Below are 27,671 nucleotides of genomic sequence, written 5' to 3'. Positions count from 1 at the left end.
TATCGAACTCACAGTTTAGATGGTCTGGATTGAGAAATATGAAAACAAATGTAAGCTTTTCAGATCAATAATAAATCATCTCCCAGAAGTCCCTCAAAATAAAATAATCCTTTGATTTTCTAGGTGTGCGATCCAAATGGAAACCGGTTAATGGACAATAAAAGCCTAGTAAATGGTCCAAATTTTATATATATATATATATATATATATATATGAAAAAAGGAATAAGTCCATAACATGACTATGTCCCACTAGGATGGGGCTTTAAAAAGCCTATTGTGCCCACATCCACAGCCCCAGATGGGCATTGTTAATACATTCAAAGAAAAAGCTTTCCAGTCATTTTCCAGACACAAGCATCAGTCATCTAACCTTAGCTTTGGGCCCATTCGGACATTCGGAAACTCCCACGAACCTTCCTTTCCTTCTCATTTCTCACGCAACTTCCTCTTTCATTTTCTATTGCTTTATTCTCAAAGTAGTGGGCCTATAAAAGCCCATTACAATTCATACAACTACTACAACAATGGCTAATCCAGTGCCATCCAAATGGTTCGCTAACAAGTCCTTGAAGCTAAGCCTCCCTCGCCGTAGCGGCAAACCATCCGACGTGCCGAGCCCACCTATGTCCTCACCCACGGTGCGGGATAACGGTCGGGCCCACAAGTTCCATGAAGCTTTCCGATACTTTGACAGGGATGGCGATGGGAAGATCTGTAGCGAGGAGCTGATAGAGTTCTTCGCATCGATGGGTGACCACATATCGAGTGATGAGGCCATTGGAATCATCAGTGATCATGATACGGATGGAGACAACTTGATAGACTTTCAGGACTTCATGCGGCTCATGGAGAGGGACCGTGGGGACGATGATCTGAGGAGGGCGTTCGAGATGTTCGAGGTCGATAAGGGGTCTGGCTGCATCACGCCCAAAGGGCTGCAACGGATGTTTAACCGCCTGGGCGACAACAAGTCACATGAGGAGTGTGAGGCCATGATTCGGGTTTTCGATCTCGACGGCAATGGTGTGCTCGATTTCCATGAGTTTCACAGGATGATGACTTAATGCTTGCATATGCATGTTACGTAGATGAACCCCCCATGGCCTTATAAGTCCAATTTACTAAGGTGGGCCCACTTGAATCTAGGCCCATTTCCTAAGGTGGGCCTACTTGAGGTCACTTTGCTCAAAAGCAAAGGAGCGTCCTTGTTTTAGCCTTCTTTTATTTGTACGGAACAGTTCTCAGAACATGTTGAATAGAATTCTCCTTTTTCTTTTAAAAGTTAAAACGGTAACATTAATCTTATGTAAAATTATGGGAGACTGATGGTTGGCCTCTCACCGAAAATCATATGAAGAAAATAACTGGAAATCGTATTCCATGCATGCACTCGGAAATCGTACAGTTGGCAGGATATAACTCCAATCAAACCGTTCAAGTTCTCGGTGGCGATATAAATGGACGATCCTAACCTCTAGTTACTGGACATTTGTTTGATTGAATTCATATCTTTGGCTATTGTTCATCTAACCTATCATATCTGCCACTCAATTACTCACAGTGTTTACACCCATTTTATTATGGTCAGATATGGACATACTTGTATAAATATTACAATTGGTATTCATGGAGTATAAAAGAGAGATCATGGGAATATGAAATATCATCTTTAAGAAAATTAGGATATTTAGAGAAGTATGGATGACTAGAACACTGAGGCATGATTAGAATTATAAAGGTAGTCTTCAACACGATGGCAAGGAACTGTAGGCGGTATGCATGCAAAGCAACGCATGTAACATAACACAATACAAAGACGATGGTATCCAATGATATGTGGCCAGATTTAATTGGTCATATACAATTCTAGACTCTCAAATGATGTACTAAGAGGAGAAAGCCGTCCATAAATAAAAACATGACCACACACGGAGTAATAAGTAATAATTGGGTGGTCTCATTTTTGTAATTGTTGGCTAATGTCATCTCAAAATAAAAGCATATAAAGCTAAGATCGCTAACTAATTGAAACATCAATCCAAAAAGTCAATGGAGCATTTGTAATGCCATCATCTAATCTAAGTCTATAAAACCAACAAAGAGCAAAAAGCTCGATTATTCCCCAATTCAAATATAATAAATCTTTTCACCTCAATGCCTTCTATCAATCTTCATCTCTCATGGATGCCTATTTTAATACCATGCTATAACAAGTTTGAATCGATTGGCATAGTTGTTCATAGTTTCTCTATTATTGTTAAACGCATCATTGCATTAAATTAAATTTAATTTAGTTAACTATTCACGACTCCATCGTCAATTTTTTAAATCTTTAAACCTTTACTGATTTTCTTAGTCATAGCCTAACCAAACAATGATGGTCTCATGACCATTTAAGTCTAGAGGACTATCAATCGTCTATGTTTGTCTCGTCGGCTCCAATTATCATAATTGGTAATTTGCTACTGCAACTTATCTATCAATTATATTGCATTTACATTTAGACTAATAAAATTACCATTTAGTTTTTACTTTCTTATTGTCTTTATGAACATTTAGCTATTATCATTGTGATAAAAAGATCTTATTTTTAAGGTGAAAAAAATCCATACAAAAAACTAACTCTCTTTTATAAATTGTATAAATCTTTGTCAATTGGTTATCTACTAACTCTCTTTTATAAATTGTATAAATCTTTGTCAATTGGTTATCTACTAACTCTCTTTTATAAATTGTATAAATCTTTGTCAATTGGTTACTAAGTAGTCGGGTCATTCTTGATAAATCTAATCTTAATCCAGCCTGTTCAGTGCTTAGGGTTAAAATGTGTTGGATCAATTTACATTGAATATGATTTTAGTAAGCGCAGCATACGTATATTTGCATAGGCATAATCAAAATTAAACCATTTACTGCCAAGTTTTCTAAAAGTCAGTGTATGTGTTGAATACCAATTTATATTAGTCATTCATTGCGAGGGCCAAGATTTTGCTGGTTCAGTTTTGGTTGCATGTTTTTCACATGTACTCTTTCCAAATGCATGTGGGCAAACCATTACTCTACTCGATGTAGTTACCAATGCTAGGGTGCACATCGAACTGGTAGAACAGTGGAAGTGGACCAAAATCGACTAAACAGTCCGATTTGGTTCGATTCTAGAGTGTACCAGTTCCAGTTCCGGTTCTAAAAATTAAAGAACCGTTTAGTTCAGTTCGGTTCCAGTTTGGAGGTATATAGAATCAAACCGAACCGTGGATCCGAATTGTGAATCTGAACTGTGAATTTGAACCAAGGAACCGAACAGTGGAATCGAAGTTGGAACCGAACCGTGAAACCAAACTTGGAACCGTGAGTTTACAGTATATTTTAGTTGCATATTTGACTAATGATTTATGGTTTACAATGCACCTTTTGATTGTTTTTATAGATGTATTTTTTCACACTATATACAATATCTAAACCATTCATCAAATGGATCACAATATGAATGGACATGTGTTAAATTATTAAATAGAACATGCAATTGGGTTGGATTATAAAAAGCCCAAAACCGTGAAAGCGATTAAGAACCGAACTGGTTTTCACAGTCCGATTCCAGTTTAGTCCTAGGTGCTGATGGTCCGATTTTGGTTCCAAAAATCCTAGAACCGTAAGGAACGGTTTGGTTCCGGTTTCACCTCGGAACCGGACTGAACTAAACCATGTGCACTCCTAACCAATGCGCCACACAAGTACGGTAATGTGGACCACCATTCTATCTTTCTTGACCGTTCATTTATTGCATAGAATTGTCAACTTTCCAGCGATCTTTATCATCATTAATTTGTAAAATAGAATATAAAAGTTGTGATATTACAGATGAACGGCTTGGATATCGTGTGATTATGCTGAATTGCCACTTAGAACTTCTCACATGCAGGCGTCTATACATTTGCCACTTATTTGCAGTCGTACGTGACTCGACAGGTGAAAAAACACCCACACTTGATACATATGGGCCTTATTGTGTGCCGTACATTGAATGCGATTTACACTAACAAACTCACCGTGGGTCCACTCATCGAAAGGGCCAATAACGTGCATTTATTGTGGGCCGTTGGTTTTATTTTGAAGTATTTAATTTTTCATACACCCATGATTCATAAAAAAAAAACTCTTATGGAAGCTCCAAATTTCTGTAGAGTATGAACACAAGAGGGCCCATCTGATGAACGTCTGGGATATTATAAAAAAAATTTAATTTTAATGCTTACAGAGGAGCTTGATTTTGTAAATTGCAGATGCGTGGCTGCCGGACACATTCGTCGCACGGACGACAAAAGCAAAGGAGTGTCCTTGTTTTAGCCTTCTTTTATTTGTACGGAACAGTTCTCAGAACTCCTTTTTCTTTTAAAAGTTAAAACGGTACCATTAATCTTATGTAAAATTATGGGAGACTGATGGTTGGCCTCTCACCAAAAATCATAAGAAGAAAATAACTGGAAATTGTACTCCATGCATGCACTCGGAAATCGTACACTTGGCAGGATATAACTCCAATCAAACCGTACGAGTTCTCGGTGACGATATAAATGGACGATCCTAACCTCTAGTTACTGGACATTTGTTTGATTGAATTCATATCTTTAGCTAGTGTTCATCTAACCTATCATATCTGCCACTCAATTACTCCGTGTTTACACCCATTTTATTATGGTCAGAAATGGACATACTTGTATAAATATTACAATTGGTATTCATGGAGTATAAAAGAGAGATCATGAGAATATGAAATATTATCTTTAAGAAAATTAGGATATTTAGAGAAGTATGGATGACTAGAACTCGATCTAGAGGCATGATTAGAATTATAAAGGTAGTCTTCAACGGGATGGCAAGGAACTGTGGGCAGTATACATGCAAAGCAACGCATGTAACATAGCACAATACAAAGACGATGGTATCCAATGATATGTGGCCAGATTTAATTGGTCATATACAATTCTAGACTCTTAAATGATGTACTAAGAGGAGAAAGCCGTCCATAAATAAAAACATGACAATACGTGGAGTAATAAGTAATAATTGGGTGGTCTCATTTTTGTAATTGTTGGCTAATCTCATCTCAAAATAAAAGCATATAAAGCTAAGATCGCTAACTAATTGAAACATCAATCCAAAAAGTCAATGGAGCATTTGCAATGCCATCGTCTAATCTAAGTCTATAAAACCAACAAAGAGCAAAAAGCTCGATTATTCCCCAATTCAAATATAATAAATCCTTTCAACTCAATACCTTCTATCAATCTTTCATCTCTCATGGATGCCTATTTTAACACCATGCTATAACTAGTTTGAATCGATTGACATAGTTTTGTTTTATAGTTTCTCCATTATTATTATCGTTGCATTAAATTAAATTAAATTTAGATAACCATTCAAGACTCCATTGTCAAAATTTTAAATCTTTAAACCTTTACTGATTTTCTTAGTCATAGCCTAACCAAACAATGATGGTCTCATGACCATTCAAGTCTAGAAGACTATCATTTGTCTATGTTTGTCTCGTCCTTGGAAATTTGCTACTCTATACAACTTATCTATCAATTATATTGCATTTACATTTAGACTAATAAAATTACCACTTAGTTTTTGCTTTCTTATTTTCTTTATAAACATTTAGCTATTATCATTGTGATAAAAAGATTTTATTTTTAAGGTGAAAAAAATCCATACGAAGAACTTACTCTCTTTTATAAATTGTATAAATCTTTGTCAATTGGTTACTAAGTAGTCAGGTCATTCTTGATAAATCTAATCTTAATCCAGCCCGTTCGGTGCTTAGGGTTAAAATGTGTTCGGATCAATTTGCATTGAATATGATTTTATCACGCTCAACATACGTATATTTGCACAGGCATAATCAAAATCAAACCATTTATTGCCAAGTTTTCTAAAAGTCAGGTGTATGTGTTGAATACCAATTTATGTAAGTCATTCATTGCGAGGGCCAAGATTTTGCTGGTTCGGTTTTGGTTGCATGTTTTTCACGTCTACTCTTTCCAAATGCATGTGGGCAAACCATTACTCTACTCGACGTAGTTACCAATGCTAGGGGTGCTCATGAACTGGTAGAACAATGGAACTGGACCAGAATCGACCAAACGGTCCGGTTTGGTCTGATTCTAGAGTGCACCGGTTCTAGTTCCGGTTTAAAAAATTAAAGAATCGTTTAGTTCGGTTCGGTTCTAGTTTGGAGGTATATAGAATCGAACCGAACCGTGGATCCGAATTGTGAATCCGAACTGTGACTCTGAAGCATGGAACCGAACTGTGGAACTGAAGTTGGAACCGAACTGTGGAACTGAACTTGGAACCGTGAGTTTATAATATATTTTAGTTGTATATTTGACTCATGATTTATGGTTTACAATGCACCCTTTGATTGTTTTCATAAGTGTATTTTTTCACACTATATACAATATCTAAACCATTCATCAAATGGATCACAACATGAATGGACACGTGTTAAATTATAAAATAAAACATACAATTGAGCTGGATTATAAAAAGCTCAGAACTGTGAAACCGATCTAGAATTGAACTGGTTTTCACAGTCCGGTTCCGATTCGGTTCTAAAGTGCTAATGGTCCGGTTTCGGTTCCAAAAATCCTAGAACCGTAAGGAACGGTTTGGTTCCGGTTTCAGCCCAGAACCGGACCGAACCGAACCGTGTGCACCCCTAACCAATGCGCCACACAAGTACGGTAATGTGGACCACCGGTCTAACTTTTTTGACCGTTCATTTATTGCATAGAATTGTCAACTTTCCAGCGATCTTTATCATCATTAATTTGTAAAATAGAATATAAAAGTTGTGATATTACAGCTGAACGGCTTGGATATCGTGTGATTATGCTGAATTGCCACTTAGAACTTCTCATATGCAGGCGTCTGTACATTTGCCACTTATTTGCAGTCGTACGTGCCTCGACAGGTGAAAAGACATCCACACTTGATAGATATGGGCCTTATTGTGTGCCGTACATTAAATGCGATTTACACTAACAAACTCACCGTGGGTCCACTCATCGAGAAGGCCAATAACGTGCATTTATTGTGGGCCGTTGGTTTTATTTTGAACTATTTAATTTTTCATACACCCATGATTCATAAAAAAAACTCTTATAGAAGCTCCAAATTTCTGCAGAGTATGAACACAAGAGGGCCCATCTGATGAACGTCTGGGATATTATAAAAAAATTTAATTTTAATGCTTACAGAGGAGCTTGATTTTGTAGATTGCAGATGCGTGGCTGCCGGACACATTCGTCGCACGGACGACAAAAGGAGAAACTTTGATACTCTAGCAGAGTGTGCTGCTTGATGCGCAGGCACTGGGAAATCGTTCACCTAGCAGATCCGAAACTAAAAGTAACTTTGAAGATCGTGGGCCAAAAATATACATGCATCATAAACCAAAGATTGCACTGAAGAAATAATCTAACTAGACGATTCATGAAAACTCAGTGGACGGTTGTGATTAAAAAGAAGTCAATGGTTCTAATAAAAAAATAAAATAAAATCTCCACGAATCAAAGGTTAGAATTGTTTAAATAATATTACAGTGAGCTCAAATATTATTAGACCATTTAATTTGAACTAATTTATAACAGGCGCGTGTAGGGTCACCCTATAGCAGGTATAGCAGGCTGACGTAGACGGTGTACCAAATAACTTGGCCAACACAGAATAGCCGTAGAATAAATATATATACACACACACACTCAGCAGCGTATGACGCTTGATACGCAGGCCTAAATTCTACATGTGGCGAGTGTGTGGGCATGGTTAAAAAAGAAAAAAAGAAAAAAGAGAACAAATGTACGCATTCAGTCCTGCCCACCTGGGTCTGGCCAAGGAAATTGATTGGGCCCCACATGCCAAACCCAGTTCTAGTCCAAAGCGGGCCTGGCAGTTACCACCCCAAGAACGTAGTTTTTTTTGCATGTATTATTTCCCATTCATAAGCAATCACATGTGCGAATGTTGCTACTTATGCAAGATCCGAGCGGTCCATCCAATGGGACACACTTTAGATCGTCTGTGCCAGAAAACTAGCAAGGCAACTCATCATGCGTGGTAAACCAAAAGGTGGTTTTATCAAGCACTAAGCTACGGTCTGCGTTTTGCACAATTAACTAAATTGTGGGAACTCATTTAAGTCAATCAATCAACCGTTAAAACCATACACTCTACCATTGGAAAATTATCACTCAGAAGATGATCTTAATCAACTAATTATCTTTTTTCCTATTTAATTAGGACCTCTAGCCATTTCCATCATAACGATGGATCATTCGATGACTAGGATCATCGGATCGGTGTGAATTTTGGTCGCAGATCCATCGATAATGGAACTCACAATTTGGATCTGGATTGAGAAATATGAAAACATGTGTAAGCTTTCAAATCAATAATAAATCATCTCTCACAAGTCCCTCAAAATAAAATAATCCTTTTGACTTTTTAAGTGTACGATGAAAAATAAAATAATCCATTAAATGATGCTGTCCCACTAGGATGAGCCTTTAAAAAGCCTACTGGGCTCACATCCACAGCGACATGGGCATTATTAATACATTGAAACAGTCATTTTCTAACCAAAGCCCATTCGGACATTTGGAAACTCCCATGAACCTTCCTTCCCTTCTCATTTCACATGTGCGAATGTTGCTACATATGCAAGATCCGAGCGGTCCATCCAGTGGGACGCACTTTAGATCGTCTGTGCTGGAAAGTTGGCAGGGCAACTCATCATGGGTGGTAAACCAAAAGGTGTTTTTATCAAGGACTAAGCTACGGTGTGTGTTTTGCACAATTAACTAAATTGTGGGAACTCATTCACCACACACATCTCATTCAAATCAATCAATCAAGACCGTTAAAACCATACACTCTATCTTTAGAAAATTATCACTCAGAAGATTATCTTAATCAACTAATCTTTTTCCAATTTAATTAGGACCTCCAGCCATTTCCGCCATAACAACCATTCAATGATTAGGATCATCTAATCAGTTTGAATTTTGGTCAATGATCCATCGTTAATGGAACTCACAGTTTGGATGGTCTGGATTGAGAAATATGAAAACATATGTAAGCTTTTCAGATCAATAATAAATCATCTCCAAGGAGTCTTTCAAAATAAAATAATACTTTGATTTTCTAGGTGTGTGATGCAAATGGAAACTGGTTCTTATACAGCTGATATTATCTCAAATTCGAAAAAAAAAATAAAAAATAGATGGCAAATCGATCAAGCATCGAATGGACGATAAAAGACGAGTAGTAAATGGTCTAATTTTATTATTATTTTTTTTTAAAGAAAGAAAAAGAAAAAGAAAGAAGTCCTTTATATGACTATGTCCCAATAGGATGGGCCCTTAAAAAGCCTATTGGGCCTACATCCACAAGCCCCCAGATGACGCAGGGGAGGACGTGAGGTCGAGCACCGTCTTCCTCAAGAGTATAACTATTCCGAATCCACGGAACTTCTCTGGACTCCTCACAGAGATTTCTCGAATCTATGAGGAAGGAAAGCAGAAAATAGAAATAAATCCTAATAAATTCGAAATTGATTAATGAATTAATAAAAACGAGTTCACAACCCTTTAAATAGGGGTACCAAGCAATGGGAAAGAAATCAGAATCAAACTACAACTAAAACTCCTAGAATTCGCGACTTACTATAAATAGTAAACTTACTATTTATAGATGGTCGTGATGTCTACTAGTGCGCAAGGTTTTCGGCCAAAAATAGTAAGTGTCCTATTTGGCTTCACCAAACCGTTCTCTTAATTATTCTAAGCTCTTATCACATTGGGCGCAACTCCTAAAGCCCGACGGATGAAGAGTTATAATCAAACTAAAACTTACTATTTATAGTAAAAACAAAATTAAAACAGGGAAACGACCGTCGATCTAGTGGTTTTTCGCAATTCCGAGCTGCGTAACCTGACGTAGCAGGGTTGGTTGGCTAAAGTAGCTCGTTCTACCCCAAAATCATATATTTTATGTTAGATAACTCATTCCGGATTGAGATATGCTCGATCTAAGGTCCGATGGTCCGGATCATTTCTGTCGTCGACTGGGCCTTTTCTGATCCATCTTGGCCATGAAACTATCCACGACCTGCACTACATCAGTCCCCTCCACTTCAAAAGAACTCGTTCTCGAGTTCTCATCCTGTGCTGGTTCATGATACTCGGTCAGGTCCACGACATTGAAAGTCTGTGAGATCGCCATGTCATCTGGAAGATCAACAACATAAGCGTTATCATTGATCTTTCGGATGATTGGTACCGGTCCAATATTTTTATTCTTCAACTTGTTGTATGTTCCGGTTGGAAATCGTTCTTTGCGCATATGGACTATTACTTGGTCGCCCACCTTGAACACTTTTTGTCGCCGATGCTTGTTCGCTTGCTCCTTGGACTTTTCGTTCGAGGCATGTAGCTTAGTTTATACCTCCGCATGAATGCCCATGATCTTATCCGCCATATGTTCTGCTGCAATGCTCATGCCTGGGAGCTTGGGTAGAGGGACCAAGTCTAGTGTGTGGCAAGTCTAGTGTGTGGCGAGGTACTCGTCCATAAATAACCTAGAACGGGGATTTTCTTATCGAGCGATTCACCATGTTGTTGAATGCAAACTCCGCTTGAGACAAAGCTAAATCCCACTGCTTCAGTTTTTCTCCTGAAATACATCGAAGGAGGTTTCCCAACGTGCGATTCACCACCTCAGTTTGATCGTCAGTCTGTGGGTGGTAGGCGCTGCTAAACTGAAGTCGTGTATCGAATCGAGTCCACAAAGTCCGCCAAAAGTGGCTTATGAACTTCATGTCACGGTCAGAAGTAATAGTCTTGGGAACCCCGTGTAGCTGCACAATTTCTCTGAAGAATAGATTCGCCATCTTGGAGAAACGATCTACTACCACGAACACCGAATCCATGCCGCATTGTGTTCGTGGGAGACCAAGCACGAAGTCCATAGATAAATCCTCCCAAGGACCGTGAGGCACGGGTAACGGGGTATAGAGGCCCGTATTATGAGATTGTCCCTTGGAGGTCTGACAAATATAACAACGTTGGACTGTCTTTCCTACATCACGTACCAATTGCGACCAGTAATACCGTTCTTCCACAAGAGTTCGCGTCTTGTCTCGCCCAAGGTGTCCACTGAGGCCACCTCCATGTAGCTCTTGGATTATCTGTTCCCTTAGCGAACTGTTCAGGATGCACAGTAGATTTTCCTTGAAAAGGAACCCGTCTTGCATATGTAAGTCGCTGGGGTAACCTTCTTGGCATCTAACCTATGCATTCTTGAAGTCATTGTCATTAGCATATATGTCTTTGAGGCGCTCAAACCCGATAACCTTATTGTTCATAGTGACTAATAAAGTTGCACGGCGACTCAGTGCATCAACTACTTTGTTTTGTTGCCCTGACTTGTGTTTTAGTATGAACGTGAATTCCTGCAAAAATGATATCCATCTAGCATGCACACGGTTAATGTTAGTTTGACTATTAATGAATTTGAGAGCTTAATGGTCCGTGTAAAGTATGAATTCCCTCTAAATCAAATAATGTCGCCAGTGTCGCAGTGCCTAGACCACCGCGTATAACTCGATCTCATATGTAAACCACTTCTTGCGTGCATCATTAAGTTTCTCACTGTAGAAGGCTACCGGCCTACCTTCTTGAGACAAAACTCCCCCAATTCTGACATATGAGGCATCACATTCGACTTCAAATAGTTTGTCGAAGTAGGGAAGTATAAGAACCGGGGTCGTGGATAACCTGTGCTTGATTTCGGCAAAGCTCCTGTCGGCTTCATTAGTCCACTGAAACTGCCATTTCTTCATATAATTTGTGATTGGTGACAAATGGTACTGAAATTTTTCATGAACCGACGATAGAATGTCGCCAGTCCATGAAAACTTCGTACTTCGTGAATATTTGTGGGAATCAGCCATTCTCTGATTGCCTTCACCTTTTCCTCATCCACTCGAATGCCCGTGGATGTTATGACAAAACCCAGAAACAATAGGCTATCAATCATGAAGCTGTACTTTTTTAAATTGAGATACAATTTATTTTTAGTGAGCACTTGAAGGACCTTTTTGAGGTGTTCCATATGGGTGGTTTCGTCTTGACTGTATATCAAAATATCATCAAAATAAACCACAACGAACCGCCCAATGAAAGGTTTCAGAACTTGATTCATCAATCTCATAAATATGCTAGGTGCATTCGAAAGACCGAAGGGCATGACCATCCATTCGTATAATCCTTCCTTGGTCTTAAAGGCCATTTTCCACTTATCACCCGACCGTATTCGAATCTGATGGTAACCACTCCTTAGGTCCAATTTAAAGAATATTTTTGCACCATTTAGCATGTCCAGCATATCGTCTAACCGTGGTATAGGAAACCTATATTTTATGGTGATTTTGTTGATGGCTTGGCTGTCGACACACATGAGCCAACTCCCATATTTCTTTGGAGTTAATAGAGATGGTATAGTACATGAACTCATGCTTTCTCAAATAAGACCCTTACGGATCAACTCCTCTACTTGTCCCTGCAGAATCTCGCACTCATTCAGACTCATTTAATAATGGGGACGATTAGGTAAACTGGACCTAAGGACAAAGTCGATATGGTGTCGGATATCTCGTATGGGGGGTAACCCATCAGGAAGGTCATCGGGTCAGATTTCTTTAAATTCATGTAGCGGGGGCCTTAGTCTTTTAGGGATGTTGGTAGGCTCGAGTTCTTTCCCTTTTATAATTAATGCATAAGTCTGTCCTGTTTTCTTGTATTCTTCCACGAAGTCTCGTATGGTTAAGAGAAAACGGCCCTCCACTTTAGAAGTTTCAAGTGGTCCCTCTGGATCCAAAGGGGCCAATATAGTCTTCTGGCTGTCCTTGACGAAGATATATATATATATATATATATATATTATCTCGCCCTTTATGAGTGGCGTCATAGTCAGATTGCCAAGGCCGACGAGTAGTATGTGACATGCTTCCATGTCAACCACATCACATACTGCTTCATCCTTATAATGTTTACCAATTAAAAGGGCTATGGTGCACCGTTCAATTACCTTTGTTTCGCTGACCTTCTTGATCCAACCGATTGTATATGGAGAGGGATGACGCTCCGTTTTCAATTATAATTTTTCCACCATGACCTTGGAGACGATGTTCTCACTACTCCCACTATCAATGATCACGTCACAAACCTTTCGATTCACCGTACACCTAATGCGGAAGATGTTATGTCGCTGTGGATGCACTTCTTTTCTTGGCGCATATAATAATCGCCTCACGACGTGAAACTCGTCGTGATCTTGCTGAACCCAACCTGAATCATCTGCCTCGTCCTCAGTGGTGTACTTCTGTTTTTCAATATCTGAATCTTCATAAACGTTATTAGCACTGCCATCATTGATGGCGAGGTTTGCCACTTTTCACTGGGGACAAATATTTGATAGGTGGCTCGATTGGCCACAACGATAGCAATTATCGGGCCTTGACCGAGCATAGGGGTTTGGGATTCTACTTGGACAAGTAGCAGTCGATACGCCCCTTTGGGGTCTAGCTTGCTCGTTTTCCTGATCTCGTCTCTCAAACGTAAGAGGTTGAGTGCGTGCTCCTAAAGACTCCTTCCCCTTAGGCTGTGTGGTTCCCTGGGGCAGACATGCCACATGGATCCTTGCAGTAGGATAGGTCCGTATGTTAGGACGTTCAAGTTGCGCTTCTGCCCGAGTAGCCAACTTGATCGCATCATTCATCGTCCAAACGGATTGCATCTGGACCCGATCCTGGATAGCCATATGCAATCCACCGTTGAATCGGGCGACTTGCTGCGATTCAGTCTTGACCAAATCGTTACGCGCCGCTAGGCGGTAAAATTATTCTGCGTATTCTCTCACCGACTGACTACCCTGTTGACAATTTTGGTATTGTAGGAATAATACCTGATTGTAATCGCTAGGGAGGAATCGGGCACGTAGTAGCTGCTCCATTCGCTGCCAGGTGCGGATTGATGCTTTTGTATGCCTGGTTCGCTCGAGTTGCAGTTGTTCCCATCAAGCTGAAGCTCCTCCTTTCAACTTATAGGCCATAAGCTTGACCTTCTTTGCTTCAAGGATGTCCATATAGTCGAAAAATCGCTCAACTTCAGAAAGCCAATCGAGGAAATCCTCAATGTTTAGTTGGTCATTGAAGCTAGGAATATCAACTATCATCTTGAATTCTCGATCCGTTCAATCTACTCGATCCCCGCCATGTCTGGGGTGTTGGAAGATTATGTCATCGATCTACTTGATCTCACTTTGGACCCTAGATGTGGCCGATGACCCACCTTGATTCATATGATCGTTCCATGATGGGGCTATTCTCCATGGACCCCATCATGATGTTTACTTTTCTAAGATTTAAAGAGGTCATATAAACCTTCCATTTTGGTGGAGAAGTAATCTCCACCGTTGATTTTTGATTTGGTGGGCCCACGTGTATTGGCACCCACTTGATGTATGATTGAATGCTTGAAAAGGAGGGCCTATAGTGTCGGGCTCCCTCCCTCACACCCCCCCCCCCCCCCCCCATCTCTCTCTCTCTCTTTCTCTCCCTTTCTTTTTCATTTCTTGTATTATGATGTGGCCGTATAGCCCACCCGGATGGACCCCACCTTGATGTGTGTACTATCCACACCATCCAGCCATTTGGTGGCCCACCTGGGCAGCACGTCTGCAGGTGGGGCCCACCTTGCATATGTGTTATAATCAAACCGTCCAGCATCCAGGGACGTTGGACAGGGCCACACCTTGAAGCTTGAATAGACAGTGGGGTGCACTAACGACAACAGAGAAAAAAAATGGTTTTTGGGTGGGCCGCTCATGCAGGCCCCACCTTGATGTATGGATTTAATCCACGCCGTCCATTCCATTCTCCAGCTCATTTTAAGCGTTGAGCTGAAAAATGAAGCCAATCTGATCATTTGGCGGGCCATAGCATAGAAGATAGTGGATTTACCATTGAAATCTAATCTAATATTTCTATACACCGAAACATGCTCAATATTGGGCTTGTTAGATCTATTATGGGTTGTAAATCCAATGGGTGGGGTGGATCCACCTGATGCGGGCCCTACCATGGAAAAACCTCGAGAAAACTGAAAATAATATATATATATATTACTAAGCAGCAGGTGCTGCTGCTGACGTCCTCTGGACCGCAGCAACGTCCTGCTGCGCGGGAGAGGCAGGGACGTGGGTCCTAATTGTAGGCCCCACCGTGATTTGTGTGGAACATCAGTACCGTGCATTTGGTGGGCCCCCCTTCTAACTGTGGGCCACCCCAAAATCAGCCGTATACATAACTCAGGTGGCCCACGTCATAGGAAACAGTGTTGATTGAGCGTCTGCCATTGAAACCCTTTTTGGGTTATCAATGAAGTTTTGGATCATTATGAAATTTGTTTTTCATATTCATCCAGGTCTGTGTGACGTTATTAATAGATTAGATGTCAGATAAACATTACAGTGGGCCCCACATGGGACCCACCAATGATGTATGTGTTTTATTCACACCGTCCACACCACTGGACGGTGGGACCCCCTAATGATGTATGTGTTCTCTCCACACCATCCACACCACTGGACGATGGGACCCCCCAATGATGTATGTGTTCTCCCCACACCGCCTATCCTTATGGGACCCACCATGATGCATGTGTTGCATCCAAACCGTCCAACCATTTTGAAAGCTCATTTAAGACTTGAGGCACAATGAGACAGATCTAGTTATTTGGTGGGCCACTGTTGGTAACAGTAGTGAATTGAGCGTCTACCACTGAAACTCCCCTGGTCCAGGGATTTTAGATCAATATAAAATTTATTTATTTATTTTTATTTAGTCTGTGTGACCTTATCAACTGTTTGGATGGAAATGAAATGTTATGGTGGGCCTTAGGGATTTTAATGGTGGAAATCATTATCGTCACTTATATTTGGAATGTGGTCCAGATGACCTTTTAATATGATTTATTTTCTTTATGCTCTAAATTGATCTTAAGCATATAGGTGAATGGTGTGGTTGGTGAGGCCCATTGGTGCAGCCCATTTGATATACATGAGGCCCATTGGTGCGGCCCATATAACGCGGCCCATGTGATGTGGCCCACTTGCCATATGAGGGCCCATTTGATGTATTTGTGGCATGTCCGTTGAGGCCCATTGGGATGTATATAAGGCCCATTGTAATGTGATTCCACCATTGTTTATGTAATGATGTTTATGGCGGGCTATGCCTTGGGAGCAATGATGGTTTGACGCCCACATTGTAAGTACAATGTTGGTTAAATGTCCGCATTGTAACTCTCCTTAGGGCCCATGATAGGCCCACACTGGTTGTGTGTAGGCTGTTTAGGCCCATCTTCGTTGTAATGATAGTTCATCACTTTATAACATGCTTTGTATAGCTCCATGATTCACGCTTATACGCATCATATGTATGCTTGATATGAGGAATGTTTGATCATAGCATAATCCATTGGGCTGAGACATTTATGGGACTCCTTATGAGACGGAGTGCCCCTCATGATTGCGCAGTACGCGCATGATTGCTGCATGACTAGTCAATGCGATTCATGCATCTCGCATATGTGTGATATAATCATTACACGCTCTAGTGACATCAGGGTCGTGGCTCCACAGGCACATCATGGATGGTCGTATCGGATATCAGAAATACTTGGTTCTAACATTATAGACACTTAGGATGTCCTTGGTTGAAGGTCCCAGAACCTTTTTGGTATCAGGAGATGCTCCAACATCTAAACCGAGTGGATACACGAGCGCCTAAGTGCCGAATACCAGTAGGGCTCGTCTCCCACTATATCGTTGTCGGTTGGAAGGGGATGTGGCCTTATCCGCCCGAGTGAGGGGGTTGTAAGCTAGGTTGAGTTTGACCAGCTCGCAAATGAGTCCGCTATCAACGAGCCGGGTAGATATTGGCAGACTACTGGTCAGGCAGATAGTGATGTCTATTTCGCTCGCTGGGCTGTGCGGCTAGGGAGGCGGCAATCAGTGTGGAGTGTACTAGACCCCGGTGATATCACAGAGAGAAACTGTACTGATATGTGTACTTGATGAGGACTGGCATGCTTGCTTTGCATCTCACATATGACATTTGGCTATATAGGCCTCGCATTGCATGGCCTTGGTTGTCACGCCCCAAACTCGGAAACCGGGCTCATAAAATTTTCGATCGCCAAATCCAGTGCCGACAGCCTCCGTAGTACCCCATTCTCGGCTCCCAGCGCCCATACGCCAGATTCCAATCCTGGGATCCTACAAGGAGGATTTTCAGTATGAATTTTTTTTTTGTGTAATGGAGCATAATCACAAGCATAACCAAGTCACAAAACAACAACACCACATATCCACTATATTGAAAACTTTAAGTACAATGCGTATGAAAGAGAAATACAATATAATGAAAGTAACAGAAACTCCAGAAGCTCGACTGCAAGCTTCAAGCTCAACGCTGCTGCAACCTAACGCCACCTGCACGCATCTATCGTGCATAAGCTTATAGAAAGCTTAGAGGGTGGTGAAAGTATGTGTAAGGCGAGTGCCAAGTGTATAATATCAGAGTAATGCGAAAAATATGCGGTAAGTTCATGAATGCTATCAGCTATATCAAAGCTATGTGATGCAAGACATAAATGCTATCGGCCATACCAAGGCTATGCGATGCGAGGCCTATGTAGCCAAATGTCATATGCGAGATGCAAAACAAACGTGCCAGTACTCATCAAGTACACGTATCAGTACAGTTCCTCTCTGGATATCACTGGGGTCTAGTACACCTCACACTAACTGCCTCCTCCCTAGGTGCACAGTCGAGCGAGTGGAAAAGACCACACTATCCGCCTGACCAGTAGTCTGTCAATACCTACCCGGCTCGTCGATAGCGGACTCATTTGTGAGCTGGTCAAACTCAGCCTAGCTTATAGCCCCCTCACTCGGGCGGATAAGGCCATACCCCCTTCCAACCAACCACGACACAGTGGGAGACGCGCCCTACTGGTATTCGGCACTAGGGCGCTCGTGTATCCACTCGGTCTAGACGTTGGAGCATCTCCTACCAAAAAGGTTCTGGGACTTTCACACAAGGATATCCTAAGTGCCCACAGTGCTAGAACCAAGCATTTTCGGTATCCGATACGACCATCCACGATGTGTTTGTAGAGGTCACGGCCCTGATGTCGCTAGGGCGTGTAGTGATTAAGTCACACATATGCGAGATGCATGAGTCACACCGTACAATCATGCAGCAATCCTGCGCATACCACGCGATCATGTGGGGCACTCTGTCTCATAAGGAATCCCGTAAATGTCTCAGCCCAACGGCTTATGCTATGATCAAACATTCCTCATATCAAGCATACATATGATGCGTATAGGCATGAATCATGGAAGTGCACTGAGCATGTTATAAAGTAATGAACTATTAACAAGTATGGGCCTATCAATAGGCCTTAAGGAGAGTTACAATACGGACATTTAACCAACATTGTACTTACAATGTGGACTTCAAACCAACATTGCTCCCAAGGCATGGCCCGCCATAAAATATCATTACACAAACCATAGGAAATCACACATTGCAATGGACCTATATATATCTCATTGGGCCTCGACCCATAGTTCTCAGATACATCAAATGGGCTACCTCATAAGGGCCTTATATAAATCAAGTGGGCTGCATCAATGGACCTTATGTACATTGCAATGGGCCATGTCCCATGGGCCTTTGAAAACATCACAATGGGCCTTGTAACATGGGCCTTATGCATGCCAAATGGGCCTAATCATATGGGTCTTATGCATACCAAATGGGCCTAATCATATGGGCCCTAGATATATACCAAGGTGGGCCTACTGGGCGGCCACAAATAAATCAATATGGGCCCCATACATATACTAAGGTGGGGTCTACCTGAACCATAGGTCAGTCTTATTTCTAGTCTCAAGCATCTAAGACAGCTTGCCAAATGGTGGACGGTTGGGATGCAACACATGCATCATGGTGGGTCACATACCTCATGGTAGGGTCCACATGTGTGGCCCACCAGATAGAAGGATGGTTGGATATAACACAGACATGGTGGGGCCTACTGGCCGTCCAGCGAGTGCCTGGACGACATTGATAAAACACATAAATGTGGTGTTGTGGACGGTGCAAATAAAATACATACATCATTGTGGGTCCCACATGGGGCCCACCATAATGCTTATAAGCCATCCAATCTGTTGATAAGGTCACAGTGACCTGAATGAAAAGGAAAAACAAATTTCAGCTTGATCCAAAACTTCTGTGGACCCAAAAAGGGTTTCAATGGTAGAGTTCAATTCACACTGTTTCCTATAATGTGGGCCACCTGAGTCTTGGATGGACCTGAATTTTGGAGGGTGGTCCACTGCCCTGAGGGCCCACCATATGAATGGATTGGATGACAAATAAACATCAATGTGGGGCCCACGGCTGGAGCCGTGGGTCACTGCTGTCCGCCCGCCCACCTAGCGCGCTGTCAGCGCCTGACACTGCAGCAGCAACAATGCTGCTGTTGGTTTGTATTATTATTATTTTTTTTTGAAAAACTTAAATTTTTTGTGGTTTATCAGAGGTATGGCCCACATCTGTTGAATCTGGGTTCGCCAATGGATTCTACCATGCATAACAAATCCATCAAGCCCAATATTGGGCATTTTTCGGCGTGTAGAAAAACTAAGGTGAGTTTCAACGGTGAAAATTACTATTTTCAAAGGTGTGACCCGCCAGAAAGTTGGATCAGCCCCATTTTTCGGCTCAACGCCTAAAATAATCTGGAGAATGAGATGGACGGCTTGGATTTGAAGCATACATCAAGGTGGGGCCTATATGAGTTGGCCACCAAGAAGCTTGTGAACCAAGCTTATATTTGTGTTTTCCATGCACGTCCAGCGTCCCTGGACGGTCTGGGCCTATCACACGCACAAGGTGGGCCTTGTTTAGGTGGGTCACTAAATGGTGGGTGGTGTGGATACAATACATATAAGGTGGGTCCCACCTAAAGATGGTTTGGGATAAAATACACGCCTTATGGTGGGGTCTATTCGGGTGGGCCACACAATCACACCAACATCACATGAAAAGAAAAATAAAAAGAAAGAGAGGGAGAGAGAGAGAGATATATATATATATATACACATGTGATGGAGGGACCCCGGCACTATGGGCCCTCCGTTTCAAGCATTAAATCATACATCAAGTGGGTCCCATTACATATGGGCCCACCAAATTGAAAATTAACGGTGGAGATCCTTTCTCCACCAAAATAGAAGGTCTAGATGACCCTATTCATGCAAGAAAATAAACATCATGATGGGGTCCATAGAGAATGGCCCCATTATGGAATGATCTTAAGCATCAAGGTGGGCCATTGGCCACATCAAGGGTCCAAAGTGAGATCCATACCATTGATCGGTAGGCCTCACTTGGCCCATCATAAGAACATGAAAATCTAGCCTATAGAAACACCCACCGGTCGATCTTCTCGGTCCGTTGGAATGCCGATCTCCTTGTGCTCTTCTTTGATGGTGGAAGATGAGAAATGGGTGGCTAGGATGATGGGTTTTGGGATGGAAAAGTGGGCCACACAACTCACTTTCTCTCTTAGAATGGCTTGGACGTCCACCACTTCCTTAGCTTGGAATTTGTGAAGAGAAAGAGAGGGAGAGATGGGATGTAAGGAGAGGAGTGATGGATGTGAGTGATGGGTGAGGTGATGGTGTACTTGACTAGCATGGGTGTGTAAGAGAAAGGGTAAGAAAGGGTTGACTTTGGAGAGAGAAAGCATGGGTTGCTTTGTACTTGACATGAGGTGATTGATGGGATTGATTTGACATGTTGTAGAGATTCTCTTGGGATTACAAACGCGCGGCGTTTTCTTTGAAATAGACACCAGCGCACATCTTCCTGCCAGGGTATCGGATCGGTGCGAGAGACACGGTGTCGGAACTGCGGCGACGGTGCGGTCGCAATGGTATAAGTCTCGAATTAAGCTGACTCAAATCTATAACATACGACTTAGGGTCGATCGCAAATGTCGATTACCGATCGCAGGTTGCCGGAATTCTACGGGAAGGATCGCGGGATTTGATGGAACAGTACGGACTAGGATATGGGTCTTACATTGGTATTGCCGATAGCATTTATGCCTTGCATCGCATAGCCTTGATACGGCTGATTGTCTTCATAGACTTACCCGCATATTTTCGCATTACTCTGATATTGTATACTTGGCACTTGCCTTATGCACATACTTACACCCCCTCTAAGCTTTTGTAAACTTATGTACGACCATTACGTGCAGGTGGCATTAGATCGCAGCAGCGCTGAGGCAGGAGCGCGCATCAGATCATTTTGGAGCCTTTTGATCACCTTGTATTTCTCTTTCCGCATTGTACTTAAAGTTTTTGATATAGTGGATATGTGGTGATATTGTTTTGTGATTTGGTTATGCTCCATTAAAAAAAATTCATACTGAAAATCCTCCTTGTAGGATCCTAGGATCTGAATCTGGCATATGAGTGCCGGGATCCGAGAATGGGGCCCTACGGAGGCTGTCGGCGTCGGATCCAGCAATCAGAAATTTTGTGAGCCCGTTTTTCGAGTTTGGGGCGTGACATGTACCGAGTTTGAGACGGAATTTGATCTCAGTGGGGCAGTTGGCTGATACCAGATATGTGACGACATTCACTAGTGATTCCTGGAATATCACAAAAGGTGTCTTGGTGATATCTCGAGGCAAGAAGGAATGTACTTTGTACGTGACTTCAGGATCATATAGTTCACTTGCAGTTGCATCAACTGGAGTGAACGGGCAGTTATGGCATCAGAGGTTGGGACATATGAGTGAGAAAGGAATGAAAATGCTATTGTCAAAAGGAAAGCTATCGGGGCTGAAGTATATTTACTTGGAATTCTGTAAGGACTGCGTGTATGACAAGAAGAATAGGGTAAGTTTCAAGAAAATAGGACGCGCTCCAAAGACACATCTATTAAAACTTGTACAGACTGATGTGTGGGGACTGGCACAGGTATAATCTCTTCGTGGCTCACGTTATTTTGTTTCTTTTATTGATGATGCTAGTCGAAAAATGTGGGTCTATTTCTTAAAGCGTAAATCTGATGTATTTGATGTATTTAAGAAGTGGAAAGTAATGGTAAAAAACGAGACAGGTAAAATAGTAAAATGTCTAAGATCAGATAATAGGAGAGAGTACTGTGATAAGAGGTTTAAGGAGTATTGTACAGCAAATGGAATCAAACATCAGAAAACGATTCCAGGGACATCGCAGCAGAACGGTGTGGCTGAGCGCATTAACAGGACCATCTTTGAGTGCGCTAGGAGCATAAGGTTACATGCAGGGTTACCCAAGATGTTTTGGGCAGACGCTGTGAATACTGCCGCATATCTCTTCAATAGAAGTCCATCAGCACCATTGGATGGTGGGCTATCAGAAGAAACGTGGACTGGGAAAGAAGTGAACCTTGCACATCTCAGAGTATTTGGTTGCACTTCATATGTTCACATTGATGCAGAGCACAGAAACAAGCTAGATGCGAAGTTCAGGAGGTGCACGTTTATAGGCTACGGGCAACATGATTTTGGCTACAGGTTTTGGGATATAGAAAACAGGAAAATTATCAGAAGCAAAGATGTAATCTTTAATGAAAAAGTGATGCATAGGGACAGTATGTAGCAAAATAAGGCCGATGAGAAAGAATTCGTAGAGTTGGAAGAGTTACCGGACACAGGTGTAATAGTGCCACAGGATGATCATGCACAAGAGCATTATGAGGCAGAGCTGCAGACACCGGTTGTGAGGAGGTCTACTCAGGAGAGGAGACCCACGGTCCGATACTCACCCTTCTTATATTATCTACTGCTGACAGATAATGGTGAACCAAAGTGTTTTAAAAAGGTATTACAGTCAGATACACGAGTTAAATGGGAGCAGGCCATGGATGATGAGATGGACTCTCTTGAGTCTAATTGTACATGGGAGCTAGTCACTCTATCCAAGGGTAAGAAAGCTCTTCATAACAAGTGGGTTTACAGACTGAAGGAAGGGCACGATGGTTCAAAATGGTACAAGGCTAGATTGGTTGTGAAAGGGTTCCAACAAAAGGTAGGTATTGACTTCACTGAAATATTTTCACCTGTGGTGAAAATGTCTACGATTTGCATGGTCTTAAGTATAGTGGTTACAAAGGACTTACATCTAAAGCAGCTAGATGTTAAGACAACCTTTTTTCATGGTGACCTTGAAGAAGAGAGATATATATGCATCAGCCGACAGGATACGTAGCACCAAGAAAGAAGAACAAGGTGTGTAGACTAAAGAAGAGTCTATATGGCCTGAAGCAAGCCCCGAGGCAGTGGTACAAGAAGTTCGACAGTTTCATGCCGGAAAACAGTTTTAGGAGATGCCAAGCAGACCACTGTTACTATTTAAAGAAGTTTGATACGTCATACATTATCCTTTTTCTATACATTGATGATATGCTTGTGGCCGGATCATGCATGAAGGACATCTTAGATCTTAAAAGACAATTGTCTAAAGAATTTGCCATGAAGGATTTAGGAGCTGTAAAATAAATCCTAGGCATGAGGATAAAACATGACAAGGAAAAATTTTGTCATAAGCAGAGTACATAGCCAATGTACTTGATCGATTCAGTATGGGAGGTGCTAAACCGGTTAGCACTCCATTATCCAATCACTTCAAGCTTTTTAAGGAGTAAGGTGCGAAGACGCGAAGGAAAGGGACTACATGACTAAAGTCCCATATGCGTCAACTATTGGGAGTCTCATGTATGCTATAGTGAACACGAGGCCAAATATTTCTCTAGTAGTGGGAGTTGTTAGCAGGTTCATGAACAACCCCGGGAAGGAACATTGGGAAGCTGTGAAGTGAATCTTTAGATACCTGGTAGGTATTAAATATGTGAGGTTGTGTTATAGAGGATCGAAAATTAAGCTACAACGCTACGTAGATTCAGATTTGGCAGGAGATATTGAAAGCAGAAGAAACACTACAGGTTATGTCTTTACTCTGGATAATGCTGCAGTCAGTTGGGTCTCTCAGTTACAGAAGATAGTATCTATCAGTACAATGGAAGCAGAATATGTTGCAGCTATAGAAGCGTGCAAGGAGATGGTGTGAATGCAAGGTTTCATGAAAGAGTTGGGTAAGAAGCAAGCAGATTACAAGCTGTACAGTGACAGTCAGAGTGCAATACACTTGGCTAAGAATTTAGCCTTTCATTCAAGGACTAAGCATATTGACATCAGATATTACTGTATACGTTTGTTACTGGAAGATGGATTGATTGCTCTAGAGAAGATTCATACAAGCGAGAATCCTGCGGATATGCTGACCAAGGCGATCATACGGGAGAAGCTGAAGCTCTATTCAGCTTTGATTGGTCTTCAGGCTTGAAGACGAGGAGGTGGTGCACTCCAGATGTAGAAGACGTACGTTTATGGTGATGTGTCTCCAAGTGGGAGATTGTTGGGATGTTGAGTCGCATCTGGACAAGGCTGCTCGATCAATCGAGTGCCCTGCTCGACCATTTGAGTGGCCCACTCGACCAGTCGAGGGCTGGCTCAACTCAAAATCCAGCGAGCATCAGTTTTTTGGTTCCGAGGTGCTCGACCAGTCGAGGTTACGTAGATTCGTTTTGTGAATTTAATACGGATTACGGAAATTTTAGTCGGTTTCACAAGGGTGCGAAAGGGAAGTTGCCTAAACTATAAATAGGGGTCTCTAAGGCTTTTCTAGGGTTATGAAAATTATTCTAAAGTGTGGGTAAATGGTCTTCTCTATACATCTAGAGGGAAAAGGTTAGTATATTGCTTGTAATCTCATTTTTCTTCATAGTGGAAGCTTGGACCCGTGGTTTTTTTACCCTTGTTTGGAGTTTTTCTATGTATATTATGTCTTGTGGTTTGTGTGGAATGTTTTGATTCTTCTTCTAGATTATATTTCTTTTTGTTTATCGTTTGTGGGTGAGACCGGAGATTGGATCTCAGTTCACTAGCATTGTTGGCGTGATGCGCACCACCAAGAACAGAGCTTTTTTTTTTTACACACACTCACGCCATGGTGGGATTTCACCACCTATGGGTACTCGAACCCTCGACCAGGTGTTGAAACTCTTGAGAGTCTAGGCACGCATTATTTCCCATTTATATACCACCACATGTGCGAATGTTGCTACATATGCAAGATCCAAGCGGTCCATCCCATGGGACGCACTTTAGTTTTGCACAATTAATTAAATTGTGGGAACTCATTCAAGTCAATCAATCAACCGTTGAAACCATACACTCTACCATTGGAAAATTATCACTCAGAAGATTATCTTAATCAACTAATTATCTTTTTTCCTATTTAATTAGGACCTCTAGCCATTTCCATCATAACGATGGATCATTCGATGACTAGGATCATCGGATCGGTGTGAATTTTGGTCGAAGATCCATCGATAATGGCACTCACAATTTGGATGGTCTGGATTGAGAAATATGAAAACATGTATAAGCTTTCAAATCAATAATAAATCATCTCTCACAAGTCCCTCAAAATAAAATAATCCTTTTGACTTTTTAAGTGTACGATGAAAAATAAAATAATCCATTACATGACGCTGTCCCACTAGGATGAGCCTTTAAAAAGCCTACTGGGCTCACATCCATGACCACATGGGCATTATTAATACATTGAAACAGTCATTTTCTAACCAAAGCCCATTCGGACATTTGGAAACTCCCATGAACCTTCCTTCCCTTCTCATTTCACATGTGCGAATGTTGCTACATATGCAAGATCCGAGCGGTCCATCCAGTGGGACGCACTTTAGATCGTCTGTGCTGGAAAATTGGCAGGGCAACTCATCATGGGTGGTAAACCAAAAGGTGTTTTTATCAAGGACTAAGCTACGGTGTGTGTTTTGCACAATTAACTAAATTGTGGGAACTCATTCACCACACACATCTCATTCAAATCAATCAATCAAGACCGTTAAAACCATACACTCTATCTTTAGAAAATTATCACTCAGAAGATTATCTTAATCAACTAATCTTTTTCCAATTTAATTAGGACCTCCAGCCATTTCCGCCATAACAACCATTCAATGATTAGGATCATCTAATCAGTTTGAATTTTGGTCAATGATCCATGGTTAATGAAACTCACAGTTTGGATGGTCTGGATTGAGAAATATGAAAACATATGTAAGCTTTTCAGATCAATAATAAATCATCACCCAGTAGTCTTTCAAAATAAAATAATACTTTGATTTGCTAGGTGTGTGATGCAAATGGAAACTGGTTCTTATACAGCTGATATTATCTCAAATTCGAAAATAAAAAATAAAAATAGATGGCAAATCGATCAAGCATCGAATGGACGATAAAAGACGAGTAGTAAATGGTCTAATTTTATTATTAATTTTTTTTAAAGAAAGAAAAAGAAAAAGAAAAAAGTCCATTATATGACTATGTCCCAATAGGATGAGCCTTTAAAAAGCCTATTGGGCCTACATCCACAGGCCCAGAGCATGGAGCCAAGCCACGTGAGCATTATCAATACATTAAAACAAGTGGCTTTCCAGTGATTTTCTAACCAAAGCCCATTCGGACATTTGGAAACTCCTAAGAACCTTCCTTCCCTTCTCATTTCTCGGGCAACTTCCTCCTTCATTTTCTAATGCTTTATTCTCAAAGTAGTAGGCCCTATAAAAGCCCATTACATTTCATGCCACTACTACAAGTCTACAACAATGGCTAATCTAGTCCCATCCAAATGGTTCGCTAACAAGTCCTTGAAGCTAAGCCTCCCTCGCCGTAGTGGCAAACCATCCGACGTGCCGAGCCCATCTGTGGCCTCACCCACGGTGCGGGATAACGGTCGGGCCCACAAGTTCCATGAAGCTTTCCGATACTTCGACAGGGACGGCGATGGGAAGATCTCTAGCGAGGAGCTGATAGCGCTCTTCGCATCGTTGGGTGACCACATCTCAAGTGATGAGGCCATTGGAATAATCAGTGAACATGATACGGATGGAGACAATTTGATGGACTTGCAGGACTTCATGCGGCTAATGGAGAGAGACCATGGGGAAGATGAACTAAAGAAGGCGTTTGAGATGTTCGAGGTCGATAAGGGATCTGGTTGCATCACGCCCAAAGGGCTGCAACGGATGTTTAACCGCCTGGGCGACAACAGGTCAGATGAGGAGTGTGAGGCCATGATTCGGGTTTTCGATCTCGACGGCAATGGCGTGGTTGATTTCCATGAGTTTCACAGGATGATGACTTGATGTGTGCGTGCTACGTAGATGAATGCCCCCATGACCTTAATAAGTCCAATTTACTAAGGTGGGCCCACTTGAATTTGGGTCCATTTCCTAAGGTGGCCCTACTTGAGGTCACTATATTAATATATGCTCAAAAGCAAAGACTGTCCTTGTTTTAGTCTTCTTTTATTTGTACG

At 41.6% G+C, this 27,671-nt stretch overlaps 2 protein-coding genes across 3 annotated transcripts; both read left to right on the top strand.

Moving 5' to 3' along the window:
• The first annotated feature begins 511 nt into the window (after positions 1-511).
• LOC131229550 (probable calcium-binding protein CML41) lies at positions 512-27,671 on the top strand. Of its 2 annotated transcripts, XR_009163432.1 has the most exons (2): positions 512-1,203; positions 27,638-27,671. XR_009163432.1 is itself a non-coding variant. In XM_058225542.1 (1 exon), exon 1 carries the CDS (start codon positions 527-529, stop codon positions 1,064-1,066), a length of 540 nt encoding a protein of 179 aa, XP_058081525.1. In that variant the 5' UTR covers positions 512-526; the 3' UTR covers positions 1,067-1,283. The 2 variants fall into 2 exon arrangements, 1 of the variants encoding a protein (XP_058081525.1); XM_058225542.1 differs by lacking the exon at positions 27,638-27,671 and having other exon boundaries at positions 512-1,283.
• Positions 26,959-27,590, top strand: LOC131229551 (probable calcium-binding protein CML41). The gene has a single exon (XM_058225543.1). It carries the CDS (start codon positions 26,959-26,961, stop codon positions 27,496-27,498), a length of 540 nt encoding a protein of 179 aa, XP_058081526.1. The 3' UTR covers positions 27,499-27,590.

This window comes from Magnolia sinica, chromosome 16, assembly GCF_029962835.1.
Source record: "Magnolia sinica isolate HGM2019 chromosome 16, MsV1, whole genome shotgun sequence".
Classification (NCBI taxonomy): Eukaryota; Viridiplantae; Streptophyta; class Magnoliopsida; order Magnoliales; family Magnoliaceae; genus Magnolia; species Magnolia sinica.
Note: the sequence above shows the minus strand (reverse complement) of the source record. Positions and strands in the feature narration are given on the sequence as shown.

Bases quoted from the DNA above. Each gene is read 5' to 3' on its own strand.
- LOC131229550 (XM_058225542.1), top strand. From the start codon at position 527: ATGGCTAATCCAGTGCCATCCAAATGGTTCGCTAACAAGTCCTTGAAG.
- LOC131229551 (XM_058225543.1), top strand. From the start codon at position 26,959: ATGGCTAATCTAGTCCCATCCAAATGGTTCGCTAACAAGTCCTTGAAG.